Source organism: Perca flavescens, chromosome 18 (genome assembly GCF_004354835.1).
Source record: "Perca flavescens isolate YP-PL-M2 chromosome 18, PFLA_1.0, whole genome shotgun sequence".
NCBI classification, from domain to species: domain Eukaryota; kingdom Metazoa; phylum Chordata; class Actinopteri; order Perciformes; family Percidae; genus Perca; species Perca flavescens.
In genome coordinates, this window is record NC_041348.1 from 3,480,341 (window position 1) to 3,507,044 (window position 26,704).

Consider the following 26,704-nt stretch of genomic DNA (forward strand, 5'->3'; position numbering starts at 1 on the left):
ACTTTTTAATTTTATCTCCTCAGTTTGATTAAATGTGTCTGTTGCACTCGTTTGAGTGCAAGAAATCGACAGAAATGTTAATTAAGTTCTGTTTAAGCATAACAAGAATGAGATTAACTTTTTTATTATTGATCTCTACATGGGGAAACTGATATTGTGTGTGTGTGTGTGTGCGTGTGTGTGTTTTACCTGCGCAATAGCCTCTAACCAGCTTTTGATTGTTTTATTTTGTTTCTGTCTACTTTGAATGACGTGTGTTTTTTACGATGATAAAATTACTGTTTATTTAAATGGAGTCTGGTGGGGATTTTGGGGCTGTTTCACATTAAACAAAAAGGACAAAAAGGTCGACCTCTGTAGGGATCCTTTCCATAATGTTTTCAGACACATAATAATCTGAGCCTGTCAGTGGCAAAACAAGCATTTTTAGTGGACGGAAATTGAAAGTGCACATTTGCCCATTAACGTTACATTGTAGCTTGTTTTTGCCACGGTCCAGGTTAGAGCTGGCCAATATTATATGGATATCGGGATAGGAGACTAGATATTGTCTTAGATTTTGGATATTGTAATATCGTAATATGGCATAAGTGTCGTCTTTTCCTGGTTTCGTGTTGTACTTTTCTGAACTTACCAGACTGTTGTAACTGTTCTATTATTTGCCTATACCCACTTAGTCATTATATCCACATTACTGATGATTATTTATCAAAAATCTCATTGTGTGAATATTTTGTGAAAGCACCAATAGTCAACATTGCAATATCGTTGCGGTATCAATATCGAGGTATTTGGTCAGAAATATTGTGATATTTGATTTTCTCCATATCGCCCAGCCCTAGTCCAGGTTGAAAAATAAACACCCTTACCCTTTAAGAGATTAATGGATCATGAGCTTTTGCATTCATTGGGCAAGTGCTGGCTAAATAGTTAAAACACTACATAATAGTGAATTTAAGGTCATTATTAAAATAAATTGCCCTTATTTTTGAAGAAAAAACATTGTTGTCAATCGCTGATGCTGAGAGAGAGAGTGTGTGTGTGTGTGTGTGTGTTACCTGCGCAATAGCCTCAGTCTTCTGGAGTTTGTCCTCCCAGGTGACTGTCATTTCTTGGATAAGTTTCTCAGACTCCTCCAGCCTGTCCTTCAGCTCGGGGGCCTTCATAGACTGAGAGTCGGACAGAAGATGCGTTAACACTCTCCGCAAGTTACTGGGCTATTTATTCAATGATTGCAATGCGCGTGCCGGCGAAAGTGATGTGAACCTCGGCCTCGGTGAGCTGCTCCTTCAGTTTCTCTACTTCCTCTCGGAGCTGTCGGATGATGCGGGCGTTGGGGTCCTCGTTGACCACGGCGTGGTTGACGATGCTCTTGGCTCTGTCGGCGTAGCGCAGGGTGGACAGCGTCTCGTCATAGTTGTCCGCGGCCGGGCTGATGGTGGCAACCATGGCTGTGCGGCTGTTCCCTCCCAGGCTGTCCTGCAGGTAAAAACAATGCCAAACCTTTGAATGGATAAGACTTAAAAAGTCCCTTAAAAAAAAAAAAAAAAAATCTCAAACCAAAATTAAGGAAATCCACTGCTTTGATTAGAGAAATAATTAAAAAGTAAATGCGCAAAAAGCGTGTGATTTATGAGCCATGCTGTGTTTGAGGGGGGAGCAGGTTTTAGAAAGCTACTTTGAACACAATTACAGAGCTACAAGGAGCCATATTAAAGTCAAATTCAAAAACCGCTGGCAAAATTAATCTTTTTCAAACGTATCAAAGCTAATGAAAATAACCAGGAGCGTCATAATGGGGAAACTTAATGGGCAAAATAACAGAAAGTTCACCGGAAAATGAATTACTCAGAGACTTGAAAGTCCAGTTTCTTTAGATTTCAAAAATACATATTGTACTAGCACCCTGTTGTGGATAAAGGTGGGTATGAAATGCAAAAGGAACGGAAACTGAAGATACATATCTAGTGCAGGCCAAAAGTTTGGACACACCTTCTCATTCAATGTGTTTCCTTTTTATTTTCATGACTATTTACATTGTAGATTCTCACTGAAGGCATCAAAACTATGAATGAACACATATGGAATTATGTACTTAACAAAAAAGTGTGAAATAACTGAAAACATGTCTTATATTTTAGATTCATTTCAGTTATTTGACACTTTTTTGTTAAGTACATAATTCCACATGTGTTCATTCATAGTTTTTATGCCTTCAGTGAGAATCTACAATGTAAATAGTCATGAAAATAAAAAGGAAACACATTGAATGAGAAGGTGTGTCCAAACTTTTGGCCTGTACTGTACATCACCCCTGTTTGTCTGTTGTGGAAGCTGTGTGAATGAGGTGTTTGAGTTATTTTTTACTGCGTACCTTGAGCAGCCAGGTCAGCACAGAGTCTCTGTAGGGAACAAACTTGGTCCTGTTCTTCCCTGCTCCCTGGTCAGCCAAGGCCGAGATAACTAAACCCAGAGTGCTGAGGGACCTGGAGGGAGAGACAGGGAGAGACACAGAGGAGGGGGGGGGGGGGGGGAAATCAAGAGGAAAGACAAAGGGAGGGAAGTATTAATGGGACAAAATGCAGAGAAAAACTAAAATTATTACTACATTATTCTCTTATATTGTCCATATTTAATGCTGGTCTCTAGATTTTATCCTTGCACTATTGGATCTATTTGCACTACCACCATGACACACGCTCTCATAGAGCACCTTACCATGCAGACTGAATCACAGGGTCAGTCCCTGCCCTGTCACTGCAAGTGTCTCATGTTTATACATCCTTTAGTACATTCATGTGGATTTTTTATTTAGTATCTTTTCTTTGATTGTCCGTATTATTCATGTGGATTTGTTATTTTACCTACCTACCTACCTACGGTTCACCAAACATGTACCTACACCACGCCGGTCATCCAAACACCAATACACCCATACACACATTTATATCTCATATATGATTTGCACATTTGTACATTTAATCTTCAATCACACCAACTATTTAACATAACCGATGTATATATCGTCTGTGACTGTCTGTAATTATGTTCGTCTATGTATGTGTATTGTTTACTCTATACACACTATCTTCACACAAAAACAATCTGGGCATGAAAAGGCTAAAAGATTTTAATCAAGCTGACAGGGGTGCTGTATAAATATGTGAAATACTCGTTATGCTGTAGAATGTGAGGGGAAATAGCTTCTGGTCTAGCAAAAACAAGATAAAGCCAATGAGATTGGCAAGGTTTCAAAAAAGAAATATCAAAACCAAAAGTGAGTGTTGACGACAACAACAAAAACAACACAACCGCAGCCAGTTATCCCCTTTGAAGGAATACAGCTTAGTCACCTAACTGGAAGAAGAATCTGGATCACTGAGGGTTACAAGTTTTAGGTACGGAGCCCCTAAAGACACATGGCAGTACAAAACATTTCGGGGGTGCACGAGATACTTTCTGGTGCGCACGAGATACTTTCTGGTGCGCACGAGATACTTTCTGGTGCGCACGAGATACTTTCTGGTGCGCACGAGATACTTTCTGGTGCGCACTAGATACTTTCTGGTGCGCACTAGATACTTTCTGGTGCGCACTAGATACTTTCTGGTGCGCACTAGATACTTTCTGGTGCGCACTAGATACTTTCTGGTGCGCACAAGATACTTTCTGGTGCGCACAAGATACTTTCTGGTGCGCACAAGATACTTTCTGGTGCGCACAAGATACTTTCTGGTGCGCACAAGATACTTTCTGGTGCGCACAAGATACTTTCTGGTGCGCACGAGGGGGGGAGACAACACAAGGGTTAAAGATGATAAGGCAACTGTTAACCAATTTTATGCTGTGAATGTGAAATATGAACTTTAGCCACATAACGTTAGCATCACTTTGTTAGCATAATTTTGCTAGCCTTAGATTGGTTTCTTGGGAGCATGAGATACTTTTGCATGTGCACCAGAAAGCATCTTGTGCGCACAAGAAAAAAAAAAAAAAAAGGTAGGTCACGTCCCCCCTTAGGTGTCCTCCGTAGTTTAGTGTTGACTCACTTATTAATGTTACTCCCTTCTTTCAGCCGCTCCCCCGCTGCTCCAGTCTTGGCTGCGCGCTCGCTGCCGGCCAGATCCACCAGACTCAGCTTGCTCACCTTCTCTCCGCTCGTCTGGAGCAGACACACGGCGACACACATGAGACACGTCAACTTTATTTCTAAAATCCCTCTAACTTATTCAGTCAATGCGGAGCAAAACTTTTCTGAAGGCCAGTTGCAAATCTGGGGATTTATACATGACCTTAAAATGGTAATTTCAGTATTTTTTTAAACCTGGACCCTATTTCCTCATGCATAGGTGTCTAACGAATGGGAACAAAAAGTCTTTGATATTGGTCCAGTATTGAGCGAGAACCCTGTAGTTATTACAGTTACTATTTTTTTCTCCTATTGCCTGTACAGTCATATGTGTCCTTCTTTTATGTCCTAAGATGCTTTGTTGATCTAATGTTTACGTTTTTATGTTGATTTTTTCTAACAATTTTAGAGTTTTTTTTTTCTGTAACATGTTACATGATTGTAGCCCTATGCCCAAGACAAATTTCACCTCGGGGACAATAAAGTGTATTCTATTCTAACTGCCACGAAACAGGCCATCAATTTACATCCACTAAATGTGCTGTTTTTTTGCCACTTACATGCTCAGATTATTATTCTAACCCCATTTTCCACCGGACGTGTCTGCGCTGTGTTCCGGATGCGTGAGCAATCACGGCCATTCGAGTCGATGCCTGATATTCCAACACTCGTGTCATGGTGCGTCCCAGAAGTGCGTGGCTCTCCACTCCGCTAAAGATACGCGCCAGGTCCATTTTCCCGCGAGCCGCGGGGCGTACAGACAGCCAGGCAGAAAGTGAAACAGTCAATTTACCAAAAAACACCCCCCAATATCGTATAGGTCTCCTACAACTCCTCCTCCAACACAGATGACGAGAGATTCCTCTCGGAGGTTGAAAAACATAAGACATTACATATCTTCTTTATTTAAGGATAATGCCAGAAAAGAGAAGGCATGGAGTTAAATTGCAGGAGTGCTTGGAGTGGAAGGAAGATACTAGCTTAATAAACACGTGATTGTTCTTTCAAGTACACGTAGAGACAATAAAATCTGCCAGTCGGGCAGGCAAGATGCTCCGCTTTTGAGATGCTCCGGGTGTGGTATGGCGCGTGGCAGAGGACGGAACAAAACAGCGGCGCAGTCGGAAACGCAGCCCAGATGCGCCCAGTGGAGAATAGGGGTTATTTTTGTTTGATTTTTGTTTGGCTCCGAAATCGCCATCACCAAACTCACCAGAAACCATGTAAATAAACAATGTTTTTAGCGTGTATAGAGCCAGCATATCTCCACATGTAAATGGGTAAATTAAGGGTTTATTTCAACCAAACCAGAGAGGTGATTGTTGGAACAGTGGAAAGACGAACCAAGACAACTTTTGGTCGGTTTATTTTGTTTCTGTCTACTTTGAATGAGTCTGGTAGGTTTGGCGATAGCGATTTGGGAGCTGTGTCATGTTAAACAAAAAGGATCTTACTCTTTAACAAAAAGGTCTATATCTGAGGGGATCCTTTCCATAATGTTGACACTGAATAATAATCTGAGCCTGTCAGCGGCAAAAACAATCACTTTTACTGGACGTAAATTGAAGATGCGCGTTTGCCCAATAACGTTAGATTGTAGCTTGTTCTTGCTTAATACTTGACCAGTTTCAAAGATTGTGGAACATGGCGACTTATTGGGACTTCACCTTATTCACCGTAACCCCCAGAGTTAGATAAGTCCATAAATAGCCTTCTCATCTCCATGCGTGTTGTAACTGTCTGACGCCCCCACCGCTAGCTTAGCTTAGCACAGATCCTGGAGGTAACAGGTTCCAACTAGCCTACCGCTCCCAATAAGTGACAAAATAATGCCAAATTTCCCTTTTTACATGTTGTGATTTGTATAGTCACAGCGTGTACTAATAACAAGGTCACATGAGACACAGCCATCTTCTAACCATATATAACCCGGGAACTATATTCTCAGAAAGGCGAAGCACTGCTACTCTCTGCTCCTCACCACGGTGCTTCTCAGATGCAACAAGCAAATCACTCCACGCCAAGTAGCAGAAGTAGCAGTGCTTAGCTTTTCTGAGAATATAGTTCCCAGTATGTATACGGTTAGAAGATGGCTGTGTCTCATGTGACCTTGTTATTTGTGCATGCTGTGACTATACAAATCACAACATATAAATAGGAAAATGTTGGCATTATTTTGTCACTTATTGGGAGCAGTAGGCTAGTTGGAACCGGTTAACTCCAGGATCTGTGCTAGGTTAAGCTACCGGTGGGTGCGTCAGACAGAGTTACAACACGCACGGAGATGAGAAGGGTATGTATGGACTTATCTAACTATGGGGGATATGATGAATAAACTAAAGTCCCAATAAGTCGGGTTGTTCCTTTAAATAGGGTCCAGGTTGAAAAAACTAAACAAAGTTACCCTTTAAGCGATTAATGGATCATGAGGTTTGCATTCATTGGGCATTGCTGTAAAGTGCTGACTGAATAGTAAAACGCTACATAAGAGTGAATTTAAGGTCACATTTGAAAAGAAATTTACCCTATTTTGTAAAGAAAGAGAATTGTTATGATCCTGTTGTCAATAGTTGATGCTGAGTGTGTGTGTGTGTGTGTGTGTGTGTGTGTGTGTGTGTGTGTGTGTGTGTGTGTGTGTGTGTGTGTGTGTGTGTGTGTGTGTGTGTGTCTTACCTTAGACTGTAGGTCCATGAGTGTGTGTGTGAGGATGATGTTGAACACAGCGTGGGATCTGCTGCTCTCTTCATTCATATTCGTGGCCGCCACGGTGCGCGATTTATTTCCTTCCGACATCAGAGACTCTATGTCCTGTCAGAGACACAAACAAACACACGTCTCGTCTGTAAACCATACTTTATCAAACATCTCGTTCCCCTTGGAAACACAGTGTCATGAAAGCAAGAAGAAAATCAGAGCAGAGATTTAGACAGAGTTCATAAAGTACCTTGTAGCAGGACACAGCCAGGCGAGACAGGCCATCAACATAAGGACCCAAAACTTTGTGCTCTCTCACTCTCAGCGCTTGGCGATTTCTACAGAGAAGAGACGGTTATCAACCCATGTCCTTCAATACTATTCTGTCTCACCCAATTGCAAAGATGATGAATTGATGCTATATTTGTTCAATTCAAACAATGTGTCAAACCATTCTGAATGGAGTATTGTGGTGCCGCAGAGACATCCCTGCCTACCAATCATATCCCCCACAGACTTAGAAATCTTTGTTTGGTACAGAGCCTCAAAAAAGAAAAAAAAAATCATTTACATTCTTTTATTTTAATGTCTTTCAATGGAAATGGAAATAATGATTCAAAAATTACCATTCCCTCCTATATCGTGAATCACATCGCAATCTCAATTAAAAAGAATTGCAACTAGATATTTTCCTCATATTGTTCAGCCCTAAATTGGGTATTACATGACGAGGCATGTTTCCATAATCAATGCTTTAGAGGCAATTTGGTTGGTACCTAAAAAGTATTAAATTCGGTAACCAGCCCTACTGAAATATGACTGCAAAAGTACAGCTGTGGCTAACCAGGGGAAACGGGTCAGCCAGTCCAGCACAGGGCGCGGGTACATAGGCTCAGACTGGGGGAAGTGATTGAGGGAGTCTATCTGCCTGTGCAGGTGCTGCAGCCACTTGGCACCTGGCACTGGTCACACCTGCAGCCCATCAGGTAATCAGTGGGAAGGTGTTAAGAGAGCCAGCCCAAGGCTGCAGGGGGAGAGGAGACAGTGAGCAACAAAGGCCCAGGGGAGTAACATGTTACGAGCTGATGGTCAACGAGGATATTGGCTAGGAAAAGACTAACCTCTCCTTCTGCTTAAATCCTCCTTGGACTACACCTTTTGAAGGCTGACCGACCCCAGATGGGAAGAAACCTAAGCTGCAGTTTGTACCATTACCCTTTTGTCGAGCTGCTTCATTAAAGAACACTTTCTGTTTAAGCCGACTGTCTCGGTTTCCTATGTTCATTGTGAATCTGGCGTTCACGTCCCCTGGGTTGCCACACAGCATAGAATCCCATATATACTGGGAGTGTCTTAAAGAACGCAGGGCAAGGGGTTTTCCTGTATAGAGGCACCCCCCGCTCCCCACACACACACACACCCCCAGAGGTTTTAGCCAGCCCCAAAGGAAAATCACCAGCACCAAAATGACAAGAATTGAGAATTAAAATTGTGAATCAAATCCTTTCTAAATGTGTTTAAGAGCAATGTACCAAAACAACCTATTGAACAAGCAGAACATAAACTTGAATAGTTAATAATCATTTTTATCTCCAGAGTCGGGCTGTGTCAGACTCTTCTTTATATATATTTAAATATTAATATATATATATATTTTTTTAACCAGTTTTGTTAATTGGGGTTTATTTACTCAAGCTTAATATTCTTTTTTTATATCAAATTGTCAGAAATAACAGGAAAATGCATAGATTTCTGTCATATAAGGTAACACAGACTCATTGCCTTTACTGTACACGGACTGATCATGCTTACTGCTATAATGCATAGTCCAAACACCAAACCTTCCTCACCCTTTGGGGTCGAGCAGGTCTCGGACCTTCTCGTTGTAGATCTCCATGTAGGAGACCTCCACGGTGAAGCTCTCTCCCTCCCGAGCCTCCCTCACAGTCCGGCCGAACAGGGAGCTGCAGAGCCGCGGGATCAGACCGGGCTGCTCCGCTGAGCCCATCATGGTGTACGACTTCCCAGAGCCTGCAGACACACAGCTAGAGTTCACAGATACCCAAAGAGCAAGCATAACAAGAACCAAGAAATCAGGGCTGGGACGATACGCTTTTGTCCCGATTCGATTCTTTCACGATTCATGTACAGTACAGGCCAAAAGTTTGGACACACCTTCTCATTCAATGTGTTTCCTTTTTATTTTCATGACTATTTACATTGTAGATTCTCACTGAAGGCATCAAAACTATGAATGAACACATATGGAATTATGTACTTAACAAAAAAGTGTGAAATAACTGAAAACATGTCTTATATTTTAGATTCTTCAAAGTAGCCACCCTTTGCTTTTTTATTAATAAGGGAAAAACTTCCACTAATTAACCCTGACAAGGCACACCTGTGAAGTGAAAACCATTTCAGGTGACTACCTCATGAAGCTCATTGAGAGAACACCAAGGGTTTGCAGAGTTCTCAAAAAAAGCAAAGGGTGGCTACTTTGAATAATCTAAAATATAATTTCACACTTTTTTGTTAAGTACATAATTCCATATGTGTTCATTCATAGTTTTGATGCCTTCAGTGAGAATCTACAATGTAAATAGTCATGAAAATAAAGAAACACATTGAATGAGAAGGTGTGTCCAAACTTTTGGCCTGTACTGTACATATACAAGCAAACTCAAAACCTTTTTATTTTCTCATTTATTTATATTACATAAATAAATGAAACACAGAGTGTGTGTGTGTGTGTGTGTGTGTGCAAAGGGCTTAACTTTGGGTTCAACAGTGGGGTGGTTAAGATCTCTTAAGATTGTTTTTTGGGTCTTTTCCCTTTATTATAGTGACAGTGGATAGACACGAAAGGGGGAGAGAGATGGGGGACGACACGCAGCAATGGGCCGCAGGTCGGATTCGAACCCGGGGCGAACGCTCTTACTGGGTGAGCTAGAGGCCTCCAAGATCTCCACTTTTGAGCATATCAAACACTTCATTTTCGGCATTCTGCTGAATTTTTCTGCGACAATTCGTGCCTTTTCTGCAACACATTATGGTGCAAATGTCTTCATTTATGTAAAGGAAATTATTATTAGATTTGTTTTGTTTTTTTGGGGGAAGGGGGGTTGCAGTGGCCCATTTTGAGGGGTACATGCACGCCTATGGTGCGTGCATGTATGAATTTGTATGGTCACACTTGTTAAAGCACTTTGGGTTTTACGTGTAATGAAAGGTGCTATACAAGTAACATTAACACGGACACGGGTGCCGATTCGATTTGCATTGCGATTTGCATTTATTGCAATTCGAGACGTATTGCGATAGTATGGAGTATTGCAATCTTCTTTTCCTTCTTTGGCAAAACAAAAGTTGAATAGTACACTGCTAGAGGCAATACATCGTGAGACATTAAAAAAAAAAAAAAAAAAAAAATTGTTTTCCAAGAAGAATGCACATCACATGTCTGTCAGTCAGGCTGACATTTATTTCATTTGTAAAGTAGTACATAACATGGATTTTCTGCTTTCAGTCGGTTTTGCTGGAAACGGATATGATGTAGTCGTTGTCAGCTATACCGTGTAAACAGAAATTATTTAGGTGAATCATCGGTAAAAAATAAAATAAATGAAAAATATAGATTCTGGGCAAAATAATAATTTGTTAAAATCATGATACAATCGATTTTTACAAGAAATGTTAAAGAGGAAATAGGAAGGAAAGGGGAAAGATAAACGTTTTATGGTCTAAGAAAGTCTGTAAACACAGTACAATGAATAGAGCTACATTATCTGCTCCATGGGTCCCATTTAACATGAAAAACAGCAAAACAAGTATAACATATAATTAAAGATAAGAAAGTCAATTTAGAAAAAAATGGTCTTAATTTAATGTATATGCTTCTCTGTAGAGACATAATAGGTTTTGGTGATGTGGGAGCCGTGGAAGCCATTGAAAGATTAAAAAAGGCGTAATCATACTGTATATTAAATCAATAGAGTTTTGGAGAGTACTGCTTACGATTCTGGAGAGAGAAAAAAAAAAAAACTTTACCCAGAACTATGAATAACAGATGAACCACAGCACCTCTTTAGCTTTCATGCAAATTCCACAAGGATGAATTAACACTCCAGGGTGCAACTGAAAATGACTTAGTCTGAGAGGCAGAGTTTCTAATGAGGTAGCATCGCAAAATGAGACACCCTCAAATAAAAAGCAAATTAAAGGGCTTGTTGAGACAGTCTGAAAATGTGATGTCATTGATGTTTTGGTTTGTTAGAGAGCAAATGTGAGCCAAAGTCAGAAAATGATCCCATGAACACAGAAGTTCCCACAAGGTTTATGGATCGATGGAGAGAGACAAATAGAGAGCCCAGTCTAACAACACCAGTCTGGACTGCATGTGTTCTTAAAGGATAACTAAACCTTGTGCATTTCCTAGGACTGGTGTCTAGATTGGCTGCAATATAAGCTGCATGCTGGTCTCATTTGTAGTCCTAATACAGCAAATTATATTTGGACGAGCAACAGAAAGAACTACAACACCACAGAATAAAAAAAGTTTTAAACATTAAAGCACTGCGGGAACTTTTCAATGAGCATTAGAGGTAGCGTTACATGGACGTAGGAAAATTAAGACCTGTTGAAATGTATTTAAGACCTAGAATAGGGCTGTGCTCGATTGAAGAAATTCTTAGTCGACTAACGCTCATTCAATTGTATCGAACTAATCGATTAGTCGATTTAATCGACAGATCTGTAAATCTGCGTTTCTCCGCAAAGAGTCATGCAAAAGCACCACTTTAATTCTTGTGTTTACCAGAGATGTGCTCGTACGTTTCTTGGAAATAAGTCATTCAGCATTAAAAAAAAACATCAAACATGACTAATTGACTAAAGAAATCTAAGTTGACTAAGACCAAAACAACCGATTAGTCGACTAATCGACTAAGAGGGAGAAGCCCTTACCTAGAAAACACAATACTTCAGCACAATTCAAGACTTTTTAAGGCCTAAAATTTAGATTTTGAAATGTTTGACTTTTTTAGACTTTTATAGACCACGGAAACCCTGCAAGGGCCCCATAATGCTTTAAATGTTTAAATGTTACCTGTCTGTCCGTAAGCAAAGATGCATGCGTTGTAGCCCATGAAGGCGCTGTCCAGCAGACTCTCCCCGAGGCACTGGAACACTACATCCTGACCTGCACAAACATCGCAAAACACGCTTCAACATCTCGACGCACACAGACCGCAACACCAACTACACTTTCAAGACAACTTTAGTAAACAAGCAGAGTGGAGGAGATTGCTAAAGGGGAAAAAAAAGATTTAAGGGAAACAGGAAAAAACTAAGAAAACTTTCTTCATACACAGACAGGACTTACTGTTCCCTCTTTTTCTGTACAAGACACGACTCACAGCTGGAGCTGGAACAATTCCAGATTTTGCTGTGCAATTAATTGTCTCAGAAATTAACTGCGCTAAACAAAGAAACGGCGAGAAAATATATTGCAATTAGACAATTATGTAATAATTGTTACAGACCTACAGACAGCCCAAATAGACCCGGTGGTCATTTTGTTCAGATTACATAAATGTTACACAGGCTGGCAAAATATTAATACTCCTCACATTGTTATTTTACTTTTTGCATTTGAACTCTGTCGATCTGATATTGTGTGTCATTTTATTTTATTCTTTTTTCATGCAGACCAAATTAAGCCCCTCTAAGTCCGGTTACACACTGCCTGCGTGGCGTGAGCGTTAAAGGTGTGCTTGATTGAAGAAATTCTTAGTCGACTAACACTCATTCAATTTTATCGACACATTCGATTAGTTGATTTAATGGACAGATCTATAAATCTGTTTCTCCGCAAAGAGTCATGCAAAAGCACCACTTTAATTCTTGTGTTTACCAGAGATGTGCTCATACGTTTCTTGGAAATAAGTCATTCAGCATTAAAAAAAACCTCAAACATGACTAATCGACTAAAGAAATCTAAGTTGACTAAGACCAAAGCGACCGATTTGCGTGTCGCGTGAAAAATAGGCGTCGGCTCCATTTCTAGCAGGCACGCTTTTTCGGCGTCACGCGACGCATCCAGCGTGTAACCGTAAGGGTTGTTTGCAGCCCTCCATCACATCTTTTATCGATTTTGTGTATATTAATCTGTATTATTTGTAAGTGTAAACCAATAAAATACAAAAACAAAATTAGAAAAGAAACCTGGCAATGGTTTTGTTCTACTCATTTACAATATGCAGGACCGCAGAACTACTCTCGATGTAACTCTTCATCCCGCTCTCCCCTGAAAGGTCCCTTTCTTTCGACTCCATAAATAGCTCAGAATATCAGGAAACATTTGTTCGGGAAATAAGTTTAAGAAACGAGTCACAGAGCAGTGTGGAAAGCTACACACAAGCTAAAAACAGAACCAAAATCAGGTAGAGATGCCAACCAACCTGCAAACTTGTCTTTTTGAGATTCATCTATTGACCAGAAGCAGTGGTCGTAGGCAAAAACCTGAAAAAAGCACACAAGATAGAAGAGCGTGGATGTCAATTTACAACTAATGCATGGATGGATAGTATGTTTACAATGAAAAGATTACAGTCACAGAATGATTTTGTGCACGTCATTTAATACTCACCTTTGGCTGATTTCTGAGGGGCAACAGAGAAGAAGAAATAAAGAAAATATCAGTCAACAATTGGTGTTAAAATAAACACAAAGACATCAACCAACCTAAAAACTATTTCAGTCGGTCTATCACAGGCCTGTGGATTCACACGCCAGAGGGAACACAGCAAGATGTCTCGCCCAAGGCAAGAGCACGCGGAAATATTTATCACAACATGGCAACACTTTCAACACCAGCAACATTCGTTCATCGGATATTTTGGTCCTGGTGAGAGCCACTTTAAAAAGATTCCAAGCAAAGCAAAAGTATATTTGCAAGGAAAGCAAAGCAAGAGCCCTGAGGCCTTTTATTCATTTAATCATATTAAATTAAAGTCAGCTGAGTCCTGACTCAGCAAAACTCTCCCTTTTTTACACCGTTGCACACATTCACACCTGAACGCTGCCCAGGTAGTGGTTGTTAAGGTCGGATATACCAACATTTCCTAAGCCAGCTTGGGGAGTCTTGGACTATGGATGTTAGATGGCTCTGGGATAAGCAGGGAAAACATTTACATAAAACAGATGTTTTAAAGTGCTCATATTATACTCATTTTGAGGTTCAAACTTGTATTTAGAGGTTGTACCAGAATAGGTTTACATGGTTTCATATTCAAAAAACACCATATTTTTGTTGTACTGTACATATGGGGCGGCTGTGGCTCAGTGGTAGAGGGGTCGCCTGCCAATCGGAAGGTTGGTGGTTTCTTTGGGAAAGACACTGAACCCCGAGTTGCCCCCGATGCTGCGCATTGGAGAGTAAATGTGTGTGAGTGTTTATCTGATGAGCAGGTGGCACCTTGTAAGGCAGCCTCAGCCACAGCGTATGAATGTGTGTGAATGGTTCCTGTACTATGTAAAAGCGCTTTGAGTAGTTGTTAAGACTAGAAAAGTGCTATATAAAAACAGTCCATTTACATTGCTGCAGCTCCTCTTTTCACCCTGTGTGTTGAGCTCTCCGTTTTAGCTACAGAGTGAGGCATCTCACTTCTGACCCATCTTTGTTGGGAGTCACACATGCGCAGTAGCTAGGTAAGGACTACTAGCCAGTCAGAAGCAGAGTATGAGGGCGTGCCATGCTAGCAGCTAGGCGAGCATTATAACATGCGTTAGAAAATGACCACGTTGGTCTCTGAAGTAAAAGCAGGACTACAATAGAGCTGTTTGGAGCAGCTGGTTAACAGTGTTTTCTGTTGGAGATGGTAAGTCCCTTTGGGGGAGGGACTTTGGGCTTTTTTCACTTTGTAAACCTATAATGTGCACAAAAAACGACTAAAAACTATTTCAGATCGTACCGTCGGTCTATCACAGGCCTGTGGATTCACAGGCCAGAGGAAACACAGCAAGATGTCTCGCCCAAGGCAAGAGCACGCGGAAATATTTATCACATGGCAACACTATCAACACCGGCAACATTCGTTCATCTGATATTTTGGTCCTGGTGAGAGCCACTTAAAAAAGATTCCAAGCAAAGCAAAAGTACATTTGCAACGCAACATTTTTTCAAGTGTCTGCTAAGATATATGTGACTTTTTTGCAACAAAAATGCGGGGATTATGAAATCATGCAACCACCGCATATTTTGCACGGAAATCGGCAATTTATGAGGTGAAAGTGCGGCATATTTGAAAAAATGCGGCCCCCGTATGAATATGCGGACTTTGGCTGATTATGCATTGAATTATGCGATTGCATAATCGCATTTTTCTGGAGGGACTGTATTGATATGTATGTCCTTTCCACTGTCAAAGCATTTTGCAAACTATTGTTTTTAAAAGGTGCTATGAAGTTATTATTTTCAGATTCTTATCTATTGTGTGCTTCTTTTTCTTGTGAAATACTCTCTCTGCATAGGCAGCATGTCAGAAGAAGAAGATGTGACTAGGCATCACTTTTCAAAGTTGACACCGGTCTTGCAAATGCATAGCAAAAATCAGCTCTTAGCTTCATGGATGCATTGCCAAATGGGCCAATCGGGCACAGGCACAGAGGCCCAAAGGGGTCAGGGGGCCCCTTAAGCCAGATGTGACATTTCTTATTGGAAAAGGCAAAGAGCTCAGTCAAAAGTAGGGATATCACAATCATGTTTTTCCCCTTAAATATTAACTACAGTGTGTCTTCCTGGACAGGTATTAACTTATTAAAATGAAGAATATGTCAACGCTGTGACCTGTTGGGTCTTAACAGATGCTTGACGTTCACTAACTGTTCAGAAAAGTGCAGCAAAGAGACAAAGCGGTGCAGGAACAGCAGAGCTAGCAAATACTGAAAATCTGACACGACGCCAGGTCAAAGTCAGTGGAGTAAGCAGGGAGAGTTTCAGCGGTACAAAGTCAAAAGTGTTTTAATTGTAGCGAAGCATAAAAATCCGTCGAGGTGCCTAATCCTCTTTGGCTCATGGCGAACCAAGTGGGGAATGTGACGCAGCACGGAGACGCTCGGAGTGAAAAGAGTGTCCCTGTGACCCAGGCCAAGTCTCAATCTCTGCATTCATACCACAGCACTTTAGAACACAGTCACTGCGTTTTAGGTTCGTCCTGGAGCAGCCAACAATAGTATCATGCATCAGCCAGTCAGTCGACACATTACCACATTCCTGCGAGCAAACGTCAAATTTAATTATCAAACATGTTCTATGCTGCAATGCGGCGTCACGGTGTTGTCCATCAGCAATGTAGCATTAATGAAACCAGCACTAGTCACACCGTGTGACTACCTGTATGTAGTCTATAGTCGACGTTGTTTCATTTACGGGATTGTTCCGGAGGTTTCCGCCGGATGTCCCTCATTTTCGGCCGGATGTCCCTCACCTTCTGCCGTCTATGTGTTGGCATTTTAAACTCCAGTCGATTTGGGAAACATCCTCTGAGCTACAAACCGACAATCAAATTGTATTTATTTTTTGTTGGGGAGTAAAAATGTCATCACACGTTTGACAGCCATTTTAATTCCCGAGCTTGCCTCCCTACGTGCACATGTTCCACCAAAACAAGCGCCTTCCTGAGGCTAGCGCCGCCTGAGACAATTGCGATTGGTTGAAAGAAATGCCAATAAATCAGAGCATGTTTTCCTCCCGTCACCGGGAATGCTGTGTGGACTAGCCAGACCTCCTCTGCAGCGCTGTGGAGGAAGGTCTGACAATGTGAGACTAACCAGTAGGTTAGGGTCCCTTTTGGTGATGTTGAACACCATTGAGAATCATCACGCAGCCCTGCAGTTCCCCTCAGCAGTTTTGGCTCATTCACACTGCTCTTATTAGGGTCGCTTTTTAGGAACACAACAACAAAAAAACTGGCACTACAGCAGAAAAAAGCAACTAGCTAATTTGGCCTGTGCACATAGTAGGAATGTCCCTATTCTGCAAATCCACAGTTTGCCTTTTGGTTTTAAAAGGTGCTCTAAGCGATGTGACGCATTTTTTTAGGCTACAACATTTTTTGTCCCATACAGCAAACATCTCCTCGCTATCAGCGAGCTGCCTGTCCCCTGAACACACTGTAAAGTAAAAAAAAAGAAAAAAAAAGAAAAGAAACGCGGTCTCTAAAGACAGCCCAGGCTCCAAAAACAAACACGCAACAAAAACAAACTGTGCCAACCTGCACCACCAAACATAACAAACAGTGTTCCAGCCAATAACCGACAAGAAGGATTTGAGGGTGGGGGGTTGGGGGGTTAGTGCGCGGAAGGGAGGGGGAGGGAGGGGCGAGCTAGCCTCCGTTTTGTTTGACAGTACTTCGAACGTCAACAAGAAGTGCCGTCACCCAACATCGCTTAAGCCCGAGACACACAGAGCCAATAATCGGCCGTTGGACAGTCTGGCGAGGTCAGTGACTCGAGTCTGTTCGGTGTGTTCCGCGCCGTCGTCCGCCTGAGGGGCCATCGGCCTTCATTTTGGCCGACCTGACACGTTCAGTCGGCGGCAGGGCAGTCGGGACTCACCCGGAAATGGCGAGCAGAATGAGCGTGAAAATCTCTCAAAATCTGACGAAAAATCTTTTAAACGGACCTTTGTCGAGCTGAAATGAAGACAGATTCAGCAACTGCATGGTCTATTTCTCACTTAAAATGTTCTCAGAAACATGTTTCAGTGAACTATTTTAGTACAACATGAGATCGTATTCTGAAGTCTGGCTTTGAATTTCCGGAGAAAACAAACCCATGTGACGCGTTCGTCCAATCAGCTGCCAGTTTTCATTTTTTGGGAAACAATACAGAGTAGCACCACCCGCTGCTATGGAGACGTATTATGTTTCTCAAGTTGGTGTTGCCTCAGTGTGTTCCGAGGCAGTTTTTTGGACCTCAGGGACCTGACTGATCATTCCGACTGGCTTTTCTGTCGACGGTCTGCCGTCTGGTAGGTGTGTCTTGGCTATAAGAGCACCTTTAAGGTCACTTTGATTCAATCTTATTTATTTTTTTTCTCAACAGAGACGACAATGCCCCAATAAGAGCCACTAGATGGCAGAAGGGTACTTGGCAAGAACTTGCAACAACTACTTTGTTTCTCAAAATGAACAAAGTGCAATTGAATACACCGTTAAATTTAACGAGGTGCACCATGGAGTCTCGTCGGAGCCCACATGCTTTACCTTTGTTGTTTGTTTACATAACTCACTCACGAGGAAGGCAAAATGTTGCCACACCGGTGACTTCCGGGAAGTAGGAGGATTTCCCAGTTCTGTCGTTTCCCTGTAACCTCTGACTGGGTCGACCACGGTCAGTGGCCATGGTGTCCCGAATAGTCAAGCTACAGGCTATAGGTAAGCTAACGTTAACCTGGGTCTATAGCCCCATGCTACTAGCTGGTATGTCACTCTGTGTTTGTTGTCGTTCTTTTCTTTGGATGTGTGCAAATAGGCTGGGACGGAGAAAAAAAGATTAAAATACTGGGACAATTGCCGATCCTGCTTTTGATTTCGATATTTGAAATTGAAAGCTCATTTCGATTGATTTTTGCCTTTAATTTAAAATAGTGACACCCCTAGTAATTAGGCAACTATTTGCTAACAAGTTTGCCATATAAACTTAAAGGTGATAAAAAAAAATGCCAGTCTTGCGTTTACAGCTGGTTTCTGCTGCATCTAAGTGGCCAAACAATCCGTTATACCAGCTTTAAGTCTGAATTTAGCTGTTCACTTACTTCACTTACTTTCTGCTCATCACAGGAATGTATTATTACTTTAGCAAGTTGCTTGCAGAGGCTGTCTAGCATTCAGGGTGATGCTAGTTCAAGGCTATGAAATCCTCACATTGGCCGTTAAGCGAAAACAACACACCTATATATGGTATTAGAATGCTGCCCTCCAGAAATGAGCTGGAAACCATCTAGAATAAAGACGAATATAGGTTCAAGGATCACAAATTTCCTTCATCTGCACTGCCAAACGTTGAAAATGTATTTGTGGTGGTTGCCCACTTAAGTGGTTGGGGCAGCAAAAGCAATTTGCATTTCCAAACTTATTTAACATGATGAAACATTAACAAATCTATTTGAGTTGGCTACCCATACTGTGAAAATGTGAGAAACACAGATTGGTATATTTGTTATGGTAAGATCTATCATACCTAAAGATAGGCACCCAATCTCCAGGGAAAGTGCGGTACCATACATAACTCAAAACACACACTTCTTCTTCTTCACTCAGGCAGAAATATCAATTTGGGGTTTATAGAAAAAGGCTGCAAATTTAGTCATGGCCACACACACTGGGGGAGGCTGTAATGAAACAAGGCCTCCCTATGTGAGGCTTGGCTGGTCCATGAAAGAGCAACATTAAGTCCTGTCCTTTCCTGGGCTTGCAAGGACATTCCTGAGATAACTGGCAGAGCCTCGCAGCTCCAAGGAGTCACTAAGTAAGGTCAGCAAGTCTATGACCAACAACGTACAGGCCTACACAACTAGACGGCTCCTGATCCAAGCAGTTTGATAATACACAGCCCTTCTGGGTGGATTCTATACAAAATTACAATTTCTATTCACAGACGTTCTCAAGGATATAAAACAAGCAAACATTTGCGATGCCACAGACAGATAAAAACAACTCTTCAAAGTGGGGCTCTTATCAAAGCTAAGGTCCGATAAGAAAGGCTCACAACTCCGGTTTCATTTTCTAAATGATAATCTGCAGGGGCGGATGAATATTCCAGCAACAATGCAAGGTCTGTTTACAGCATGTGCAGTAAAAATGGGATCCACGAAACTATCGTTTTACAGGCCGGTGGACTAATGGGCTAATTATGAAAGCAGACCCAAGGCTTTATTAACCACCTTGAGGGTCTCACAGCTCCTGCTGCATTCCTGGTTGCAGCTACCAAGGGTGCCAATTCATATTAACACCCCCTGAGGCTCGTGCTCCAGTTCAGTTAAACCTGTCAGGCAGCGAGCTGACTAAGCACAAACCTTGTGGAATTGCCTGGGGAGCGACTCCCCCAACAAACAAAGCTTTTCTTTAACGCAGATTATGCCCGTAATAGAATACACTCTATTGGGAAACTAATCAAGAGGGCCTTGATGCAGTAACTGATGCTTCCCAGAAAAATAAAATACTTGCTGACTGGCTGCTCAGAATCTGTTTACTTCGCCCATTTGTGCTTTTCAGAGATTTATGGAAGTGCTAGTCTGTGTTGCACTGAGCCTGTACAACCTGTTAGACATTGAGCCCCAAAGGGCAGCTAAAACATGTCAGGGCAGAAGAGACAGACACAGATACATACAGTACACACACAAAAATGCATATGACAACTGAATGAAATATGAGACTCTCTCTTTCTACAAAGACAGATATACTCCGTCTTACTCGAGGGGGTTGCCCGAAGGCATATTTACTGAACACGGTAACCTGAGAAGGGACCTAACCCTCCAGGGAGCATCCACCTGCCCTTCCTTGACTCACGGTCCGGCTGACTGCACGGAGGAGAGAAGAGGACTGGACTGCTTTGTCAACAGCAAAAACTGGAGACAAAATATTCCCACCCACGACATCTGCCATCTTGTTACTATTTTGATCCATCACACTGGAGTGAGTTGTAATATCATAATATTAAACCGAAATCCATACTGACCGGAGGCAGACATTGTAACTTAAATTAGGAGTCTTAAATCTTGTCCTCCTTTGTTCTTTTTGCTTTAAATCATAGCTTGGCTACCTGAGAGGGACTGAGTTGTAACAGACACGCCCTTTGTTAAGAAAGGAATGATGCAGAAAGGACACAGAGGGAGGAGGAAGACTGGAAAGGAGAAATCGAGGGGAGGACGGGTGGGGTAAGGGTTAGATTTGAGCTTCTTCCAAGCAACTGGGTGCTAACTTGACGGGCTGGTTCTAACCAGTCTGTATAAACTATTCTGCCAGCAATCCTGAGGGAATTAAGTTAGTGGAACTCCTATACTCTAATTACTGTATGTATACACACTGGAATAGAGCAAAACATTTACTTGCTACTGCATAGAACTGGGTTCAAATCCAGGTAATGGTCGACATGACAACAACCAGTAGAAACCTCCAATACTGTTTTAGTCTCAAGTCAAGACTAACACACCCTGAGTCAAGTCCTAAGTAAAGACCAACAAGTCCTGAGTAAAGACCAACAAGTCCCAAGTCAAGTCCCAAGTTAAGAACAAGTCCACTGTCAAGTCCCAAGTTAAGAACAAGTTTCTAGTCAAGTCCCAAGTTGAGAACAACAAGTCCCAAATTAAGAACAAGTCCCTAGTCAAGTCCCAAGTCAAGACCAATGAGTCAAGTCTCAAGTCAAAACTAACAAGCCCTGAGTCAAGTCCTGAGTAAAGACCAACAAGTCCCCAAGTCCCCCCCCAAGTCAAGAACAACCAGTCCTAAGTCAAGACCAACCAGTCCCAAGTCCTAATTCAAGACCAACAAGTCCCAAGTCCTAAGTCAAGACCATCAAGCCCTGAGTTAAGTCCTGAGTTAAGGCCAACAAGTCCTGAGTCAAGTCGACAGTCAAGAACGAATCCCAAGTCAAGTCCCAAGTTAAGAACAAGTCCACTGTCAAGTCCCAAGTTAAGAACAAGTCCCTAGTCAAGTCCCAAGTTGAGACCAACAAGTCCCAACTCCTAAGTCAAGACCAACGAGTCCTGAGTCAAGTCTCAAGTCAAAACCAACAAGCCCTGAGTCAAGTCCTGAGTAAAGACCAACAGGTCCTAAGTTAAGTCTCAAGTCAAGACCAACAAGTCCTGAGTAAAGTCAGCAGTCAAGACCAAGTCCCAAGTAAAATCCCTATTAAAGAACAAGTCCAGAGTCCAAGTCCAAGTCCTAATTCAAGACCATCAAGCCCTGAGTCAAGTCCTGAGTTAAGGCCAACATGTCCCGAGTCAAGTCGGCAGTCAAGACCAAGTCCTTAGTAAAATCCCAATTCAATAACAAGTCCCAAGTCAAGTCCCAAGTCAAAACCAACAAGTGCCGACAAGCCTGTGGATAGCCCAGGACCAAAGAAAGAGTAGCACCTGCTACAGCGGAAGCAGAAAAGAGGTAATTAAATTCAAATTAAACTGCAAAATGACCCAGCTATCAAATGGTTAAATGGTTTGCAGCTTACCGGGGGTCTCCTTTGTTCATGTTGGCGATGGCCGGATGCAGAACTGTCTGGTTCCCCTCCATCTCCACCACACATCTTGTCTTTAGGTCTTTTTCTGGATTGAAACAGAAGTCAACGAGAGAAGGGATGTATTTTAAACATGCTTTTCCCTGCAGTGCTATCAGTACCAGACTGTTGACGGGTGAATGGGCCTAATCTAATAATTTGTGGGCCTAAAAAAAAAAGAAAAAAGATGTGAAATGTACAATGAACAGAAATGCTTTCGCAAAAGAGCTCTCCAATCTTTAAAAACGTACTGTTTGAACAGTTAAAAGTGCATGTACTACATGCATGGGTCATCTTAATCTCCTAAGTAGTCATCGACACAACCATTATCACACAATATCAGGTGACATACATTACGCGTGTGCCTGTTCCTCCGCATCGTAACACAAACGGCACAACAAGGAGAGGCAGGAAATAGTTTTATTGATGGTGATTCATCCAGGACTTGCCTGTGCAAACATTACAACCACTTCACTAATCCCTGAGCACACAGTAAGGAAAAGCAGGTTCACAGGAACTCTTCCTCATTCCTACTTGCTGTACAAGGTTTTCAAGGCGGAGACAGCGTTGGAACTTGCTGTCAGAGCAGGAATTAGGGCACATGTGTTATGAGACTTTCCACTGTTACCCTTAATTAGACATATGTGCAGTCCAAAAAACTTCTTCCCACTGCTCCTTCTCAAACTTATCCTTTTTTATTTATTTTTTTGGTCTTACGGCCTACACTTACAGCTGAAATGATACGAAGATTAAACAGTGCATGACAGAACTGTTTTGATCGTCTCTAGTTTCTAAAATGCGAGGATTTTTCTGCATTTAGTACTTTTACCTTTTATACTTGAAGTACATTTTCCTGATGATCCTGATATTCTTTTACTTGTAACACAGTGTTTTTTTACAGTGTGGAATCAGTACTTTTACTTAAGTAAAAGGATCTGAATACTTCTTCCACCACTGCATTACACGAATGAAGTTCAAGGATGTTGCTGCTGTTCTGCAACCATAGACTGTTATACAGTCTATGTCTGCAACACAGCAGTTGTCAGCTGGCATGTCAGTCGTCTCAGCATTAAACATGACACCTGTACATGCGTTATAGTCCCTTTTCTTTCAGGATGTGATGTCACCGTCCCTCCCAAATTGTTTTTCCATTTATCTACTCCCACACCACTCCAGCCAAAACTTTTCCAAAGAGGGACAGAATAGACCTTTTCAGAGCCTGACTGTGAGAAACAAACTCTGTAAAACACAGGAAAGAAGCCTCTGTTGTTTGTAGAAAACCACAAATTAACCGAAAGAGACCCCTTTTGGGGAGCTGGGAAGAGTTGTTGAAAATGCCTTTGTTTTGACAGACTTACAAGTGGCTGTAAGGCCAACTCATAACTTCAGTGTCACAAGGTGTCTCTGCCATTACACTTACCTCTCCTGTTCAGTGGTCGCACACGAACAGCGACCTTTACATTGGAGTCACTGAGGCTGTTGTCATCCATGGTGCCAGCTGACCTGCGGCACATGAATGAATGGAAACAAGTCAAACCAGTTATAGTCTTTACTTTAAACTAAATATTGCAACTGAACGCAGCTTTTGCTGCGTGAGATACAAGTGTTAATAAACACAGCTAAACCACTGACTCATGCTTAACACTATTCGAGGTTTAAACTTAACTCCAAGCAGCGTGAAAACACTTCCATTAAGACACGACTAAAGCTAAAGTAAAGTACATTGGTAACTTAAGAGAAGTGAACAAACCGTGTGAAGGAGTGCGCAGTTTGGTTCCGCTGTCCGACTCCCAACACTGGCACCTTTAAGTAACGTTACCAGCAGCTAGCCGGGGACGCTAACGAGAGCTGGATAACAGCAAACATAACAGAGAGGGGGGTCAAATGTTTTCATAATGACCGCTGACCCCCCCAGTACAGTGTACTATGAAACCCTGGGTTCTATTTGTAAGTCGAAAAAAAGCACTTACGACAGTGCACAGTTCATTCCCTCCGCTCCGCCACCTGTTGCATTTCCTGAAACTTCCCTCAAGAGATCAGTCAAGCCATGTCAACTCACACACGGCTAAAGGGATTTGCTGTGAGATTTAAGCGAGCTTCCAAGTTCCCCAGTTGCGCTCTGCTCTGCACGCGCTTGCACAATTGGTTTGAGAGGGAATCCAGCGCCCCGGTGTGGATCCACATGCAATACAAGTCTGTGTTTTTCCTTCAAGAAGATTTGTTCAAAACACGAGAACTGAAATAAGTCAAGTGTCCACAGTTAATGGTTATGAAACCGATACAACTGTTGGCGGTTTTACCCTCGGAACCTTTTAGAAACTTCAATAAATCAGCGGTTTATTCATACGGGAAAAGGAGCGTTTACGTTATTTTACGACAGTCTCATATGCCGTACGACAGAAGCCGTGTTTGGACGCAACGTGGAGTTTACTAGTCTGACAGCCCAGACAGGGTTTAAAACAGATGCAACTTCGCAAACCAGCATCTACCCGTTGAAATTCGGACTGTGCGCATCAAGGGAGATAATGGGGAAGCCGAAGAAAAAGAGTGAGTGTGTGACAAGGTGTTAGAAATGTCTGGAATGACTTTCTAAACCGGTCAGGCTGGCTTTAGCTTGTTGCTAATGCTAACGGCAAGTCTTCATAACACGATGACAACGATATAACGTACTGCGCATAACTTTTAATTCGTAACGTTACGTCTTTCGAAAAATACTCCGTGCTAAAGCCTGAATTCCGCCAGTTATTGACAACGGGTTTTATAAACTGTACCGTTGCTCAATTATATTATCTAACGTTAGCTAACACGAACTATAACGTTAACGTTAGCGACCTGGAGCTTGTAGATTGCGCTTTTTGAACTCCGTGTATCTGCATTGAAGTACTAGCTAGCTAAGGTAATATTAATCTCCATTGGTGGAATGTAACTAAGTACATTTACTCAAGTATTCCACTTAAGTACCAATGTTGAGGTACTTGTCCTTTACTTGAGTCTTCTCTTTTCATGCCACTTTCTACTTCTACTCCCGCTACATTTCAGAGAGAAATATTGTAGTTTTTACGCCGCTACATTCATCTGACAGCTTTAGGTAAGCTCAGTTCAAGTTTATTGGTCGTATGCATATTAGTACAGAGTACCACAGCAATGACATACAGTACAGGCCAAAAGTTTGGACACACCTTCTCATTCAAATGAGTTTCCTTTTATTTTCATGACTATTTACATTGTAGATTCTCACTGAAGGCATCAAAACTATGAATGAACACATATGGAATTATGTACTTAACAAAAACGTGTGAAATAACTGAAAACATGTCTTATATTTTAGATTCTTCAAAGTAGCCACCCTTTGCTTTTTTATTAATAAGGGAAAAAATTCCACTACTTAACCCTGACAAAGCACACCTGTGAAGTGAAAACCATTTCAGGTGACTACCTCATGAAGCTCATTGAGAGAACACCAAGGGTTTGCAGAGTTATCAAAAAAGCAAAGGGTTGCTACTTTGAAGAATCTAAAATATAAGCCATGTTTTCAGTTATTTCACACTTTTTTGTTAAGTACATAATTCCATATGTGTTCATTCATAGTTTTGATGCCTTCAGTGAGAATCTACAATGTAAATAGTCATGAAAATAAAGAAACGCATTGAATGAGAAGGTCTGTCCAAACTTTTGGCCTGTACTATATACAATGTGCCTTGGCACTCTGTCAGCACCAGTCAATAAGTAACCATTAAAAATAACATTTTAAAAACATCCAAGCACAGTAAACATAGTAACTAAGCTCAGACCTCAGCCCTCTTCCTGTTGTACTATCATTCAGTAGAAGGTATTTTGTCAAGAATATCATATCTGATTTACTCCATATCGCCCAGCCCTACTACTAGTTACTTCACATATTAAGATATTTGCACACAAAACACATGTAGTTCATACAATGTTGAATTAGATGTTTTATTATAAATTAAACAACCCAATAATATCACGGCCTAAAAGTCCAGCTGAAGTGCGTAGCCGATTAAACTGACCGTTGTTGGATTGTTGCAAGTTTCTAAAATGTGATGATTTTTCTGCATAGAGTACTTTTTTACTTTTGATGCTTTATGTGCATTTGCCAAAATGATACTCACATGCTTTTACTTAAGTAACATTTTTAAAGCTAGGACTTTTACTAAGTGTTTTTACATTGTGGTATTAGTTTTTGTTCCTTAAGTAAAGGATCTGAATACTTCTTCCAGCACTGTTAATCTCACTATGTTGATAATCTTTGTTAGGTGATCTCAGCCGAGCTGAGCTGATGATGATGACCATTGCCGACGTCATCAGTCAGCTGGTTGAAGCCCACGAGGAGGGCAAAGACATCAATCTGAACAAGTAAGTCTTTCCCCAAGCTTTCAACACCACACAAGCCTTTTATTACTTATTGTTACATGCAAGCTGGATGGATGAAAACCCCATGTTGTGTACAGATTACATTAAATATGAAATAGTTTTTTTTTTTTAACATATTATTAAACAATTCACTTCATCCTGTGATTTGAATGTAGTGCTGAATAATTATAAACAGCCAGTAATGCAGTAAAGTCTGACTATTGATACATATAATTT

At 41.5% G+C, this 26,704-nt stretch overlaps 2 protein-coding genes across 6 annotated transcripts in view; one reads left to right on the forward strand and one right to left on the reverse strand.

Moving 5' to 3' along the window:
* Nucleotides 1-24,432, reverse strand: part of LOC114573484 (kinesin-like protein KIF13B) — a 67,373-nt gene extending 42,941 nt beyond the window's left edge. For all 4 annotated transcript variants that reach the window (XM_028605710.1, XM_028605709.1, XM_028605711.1 and 1 more), the window contains exons 1-14: nt 24,067-24,432; nt 23,847-23,944; nt 23,517-23,599; nt 22,052-22,145; nt 13,473-13,485; nt 13,285-13,345; nt 11,931-12,023; nt 8,674-8,854; nt 7,074-7,161; nt 6,803-6,937; nt 4,050-4,162; nt 2,375-2,486; nt 1,267-1,479; nt 1,059-1,169 (exon numbers count right to left, since the gene is read on the reverse strand). In XM_028605710.1, coding sequence (XP_028461511.1) covers nt 1,059-1,169; nt 1,267-1,479; nt 2,375-2,486; nt 4,050-4,162; nt 6,803-6,937; nt 7,074-7,161; nt 8,674-8,854; nt 11,931-12,023; nt 13,285-13,345; nt 13,473-13,485; nt 22,052-22,145; nt 23,517-23,586 — 1,284 coding nt within the window. In that variant the 5' untranslated portion in view covers nt 23,587-23,599; nt 23,847-23,944; nt 24,067-24,432. The remainder of the gene's footprint in view (nt 1-1,058; nt 1,170-1,266; nt 1,480-2,374; nt 2,487-4,049; nt 4,163-6,802; nt 6,938-7,073; nt 7,162-8,673; nt 8,855-11,930; nt 12,024-13,284; nt 13,346-13,472; nt 13,486-22,051; nt 22,146-23,516; nt 23,600-23,846; nt 23,945-24,066) is intronic.
* elp3 (elongator acetyltransferase complex subunit 3) overlaps nt 24,178-26,704 on the forward strand; it is a 43,903-nt gene continuing 41,376 nt past the window's right edge. Inside the window, exons 1-2 of one of the 2 annotated variants that reach the window (XM_028605713.1) lie at nt 24,178-24,289; nt 26,371-26,470. In XM_028605713.1, the coding sequence (XP_028461514.1) occupies nt 26,394-26,470 (77 nt within the window). In that variant the 5' untranslated portion in view covers nt 24,178-24,289; nt 26,371-26,393. Of the gene's footprint in view, nt 24,290-24,346; nt 24,644-26,370; nt 26,471-26,704 lie in introns of those variants that run through there. The other variant, XM_028605712.1, reaches the window with a different exon arrangement.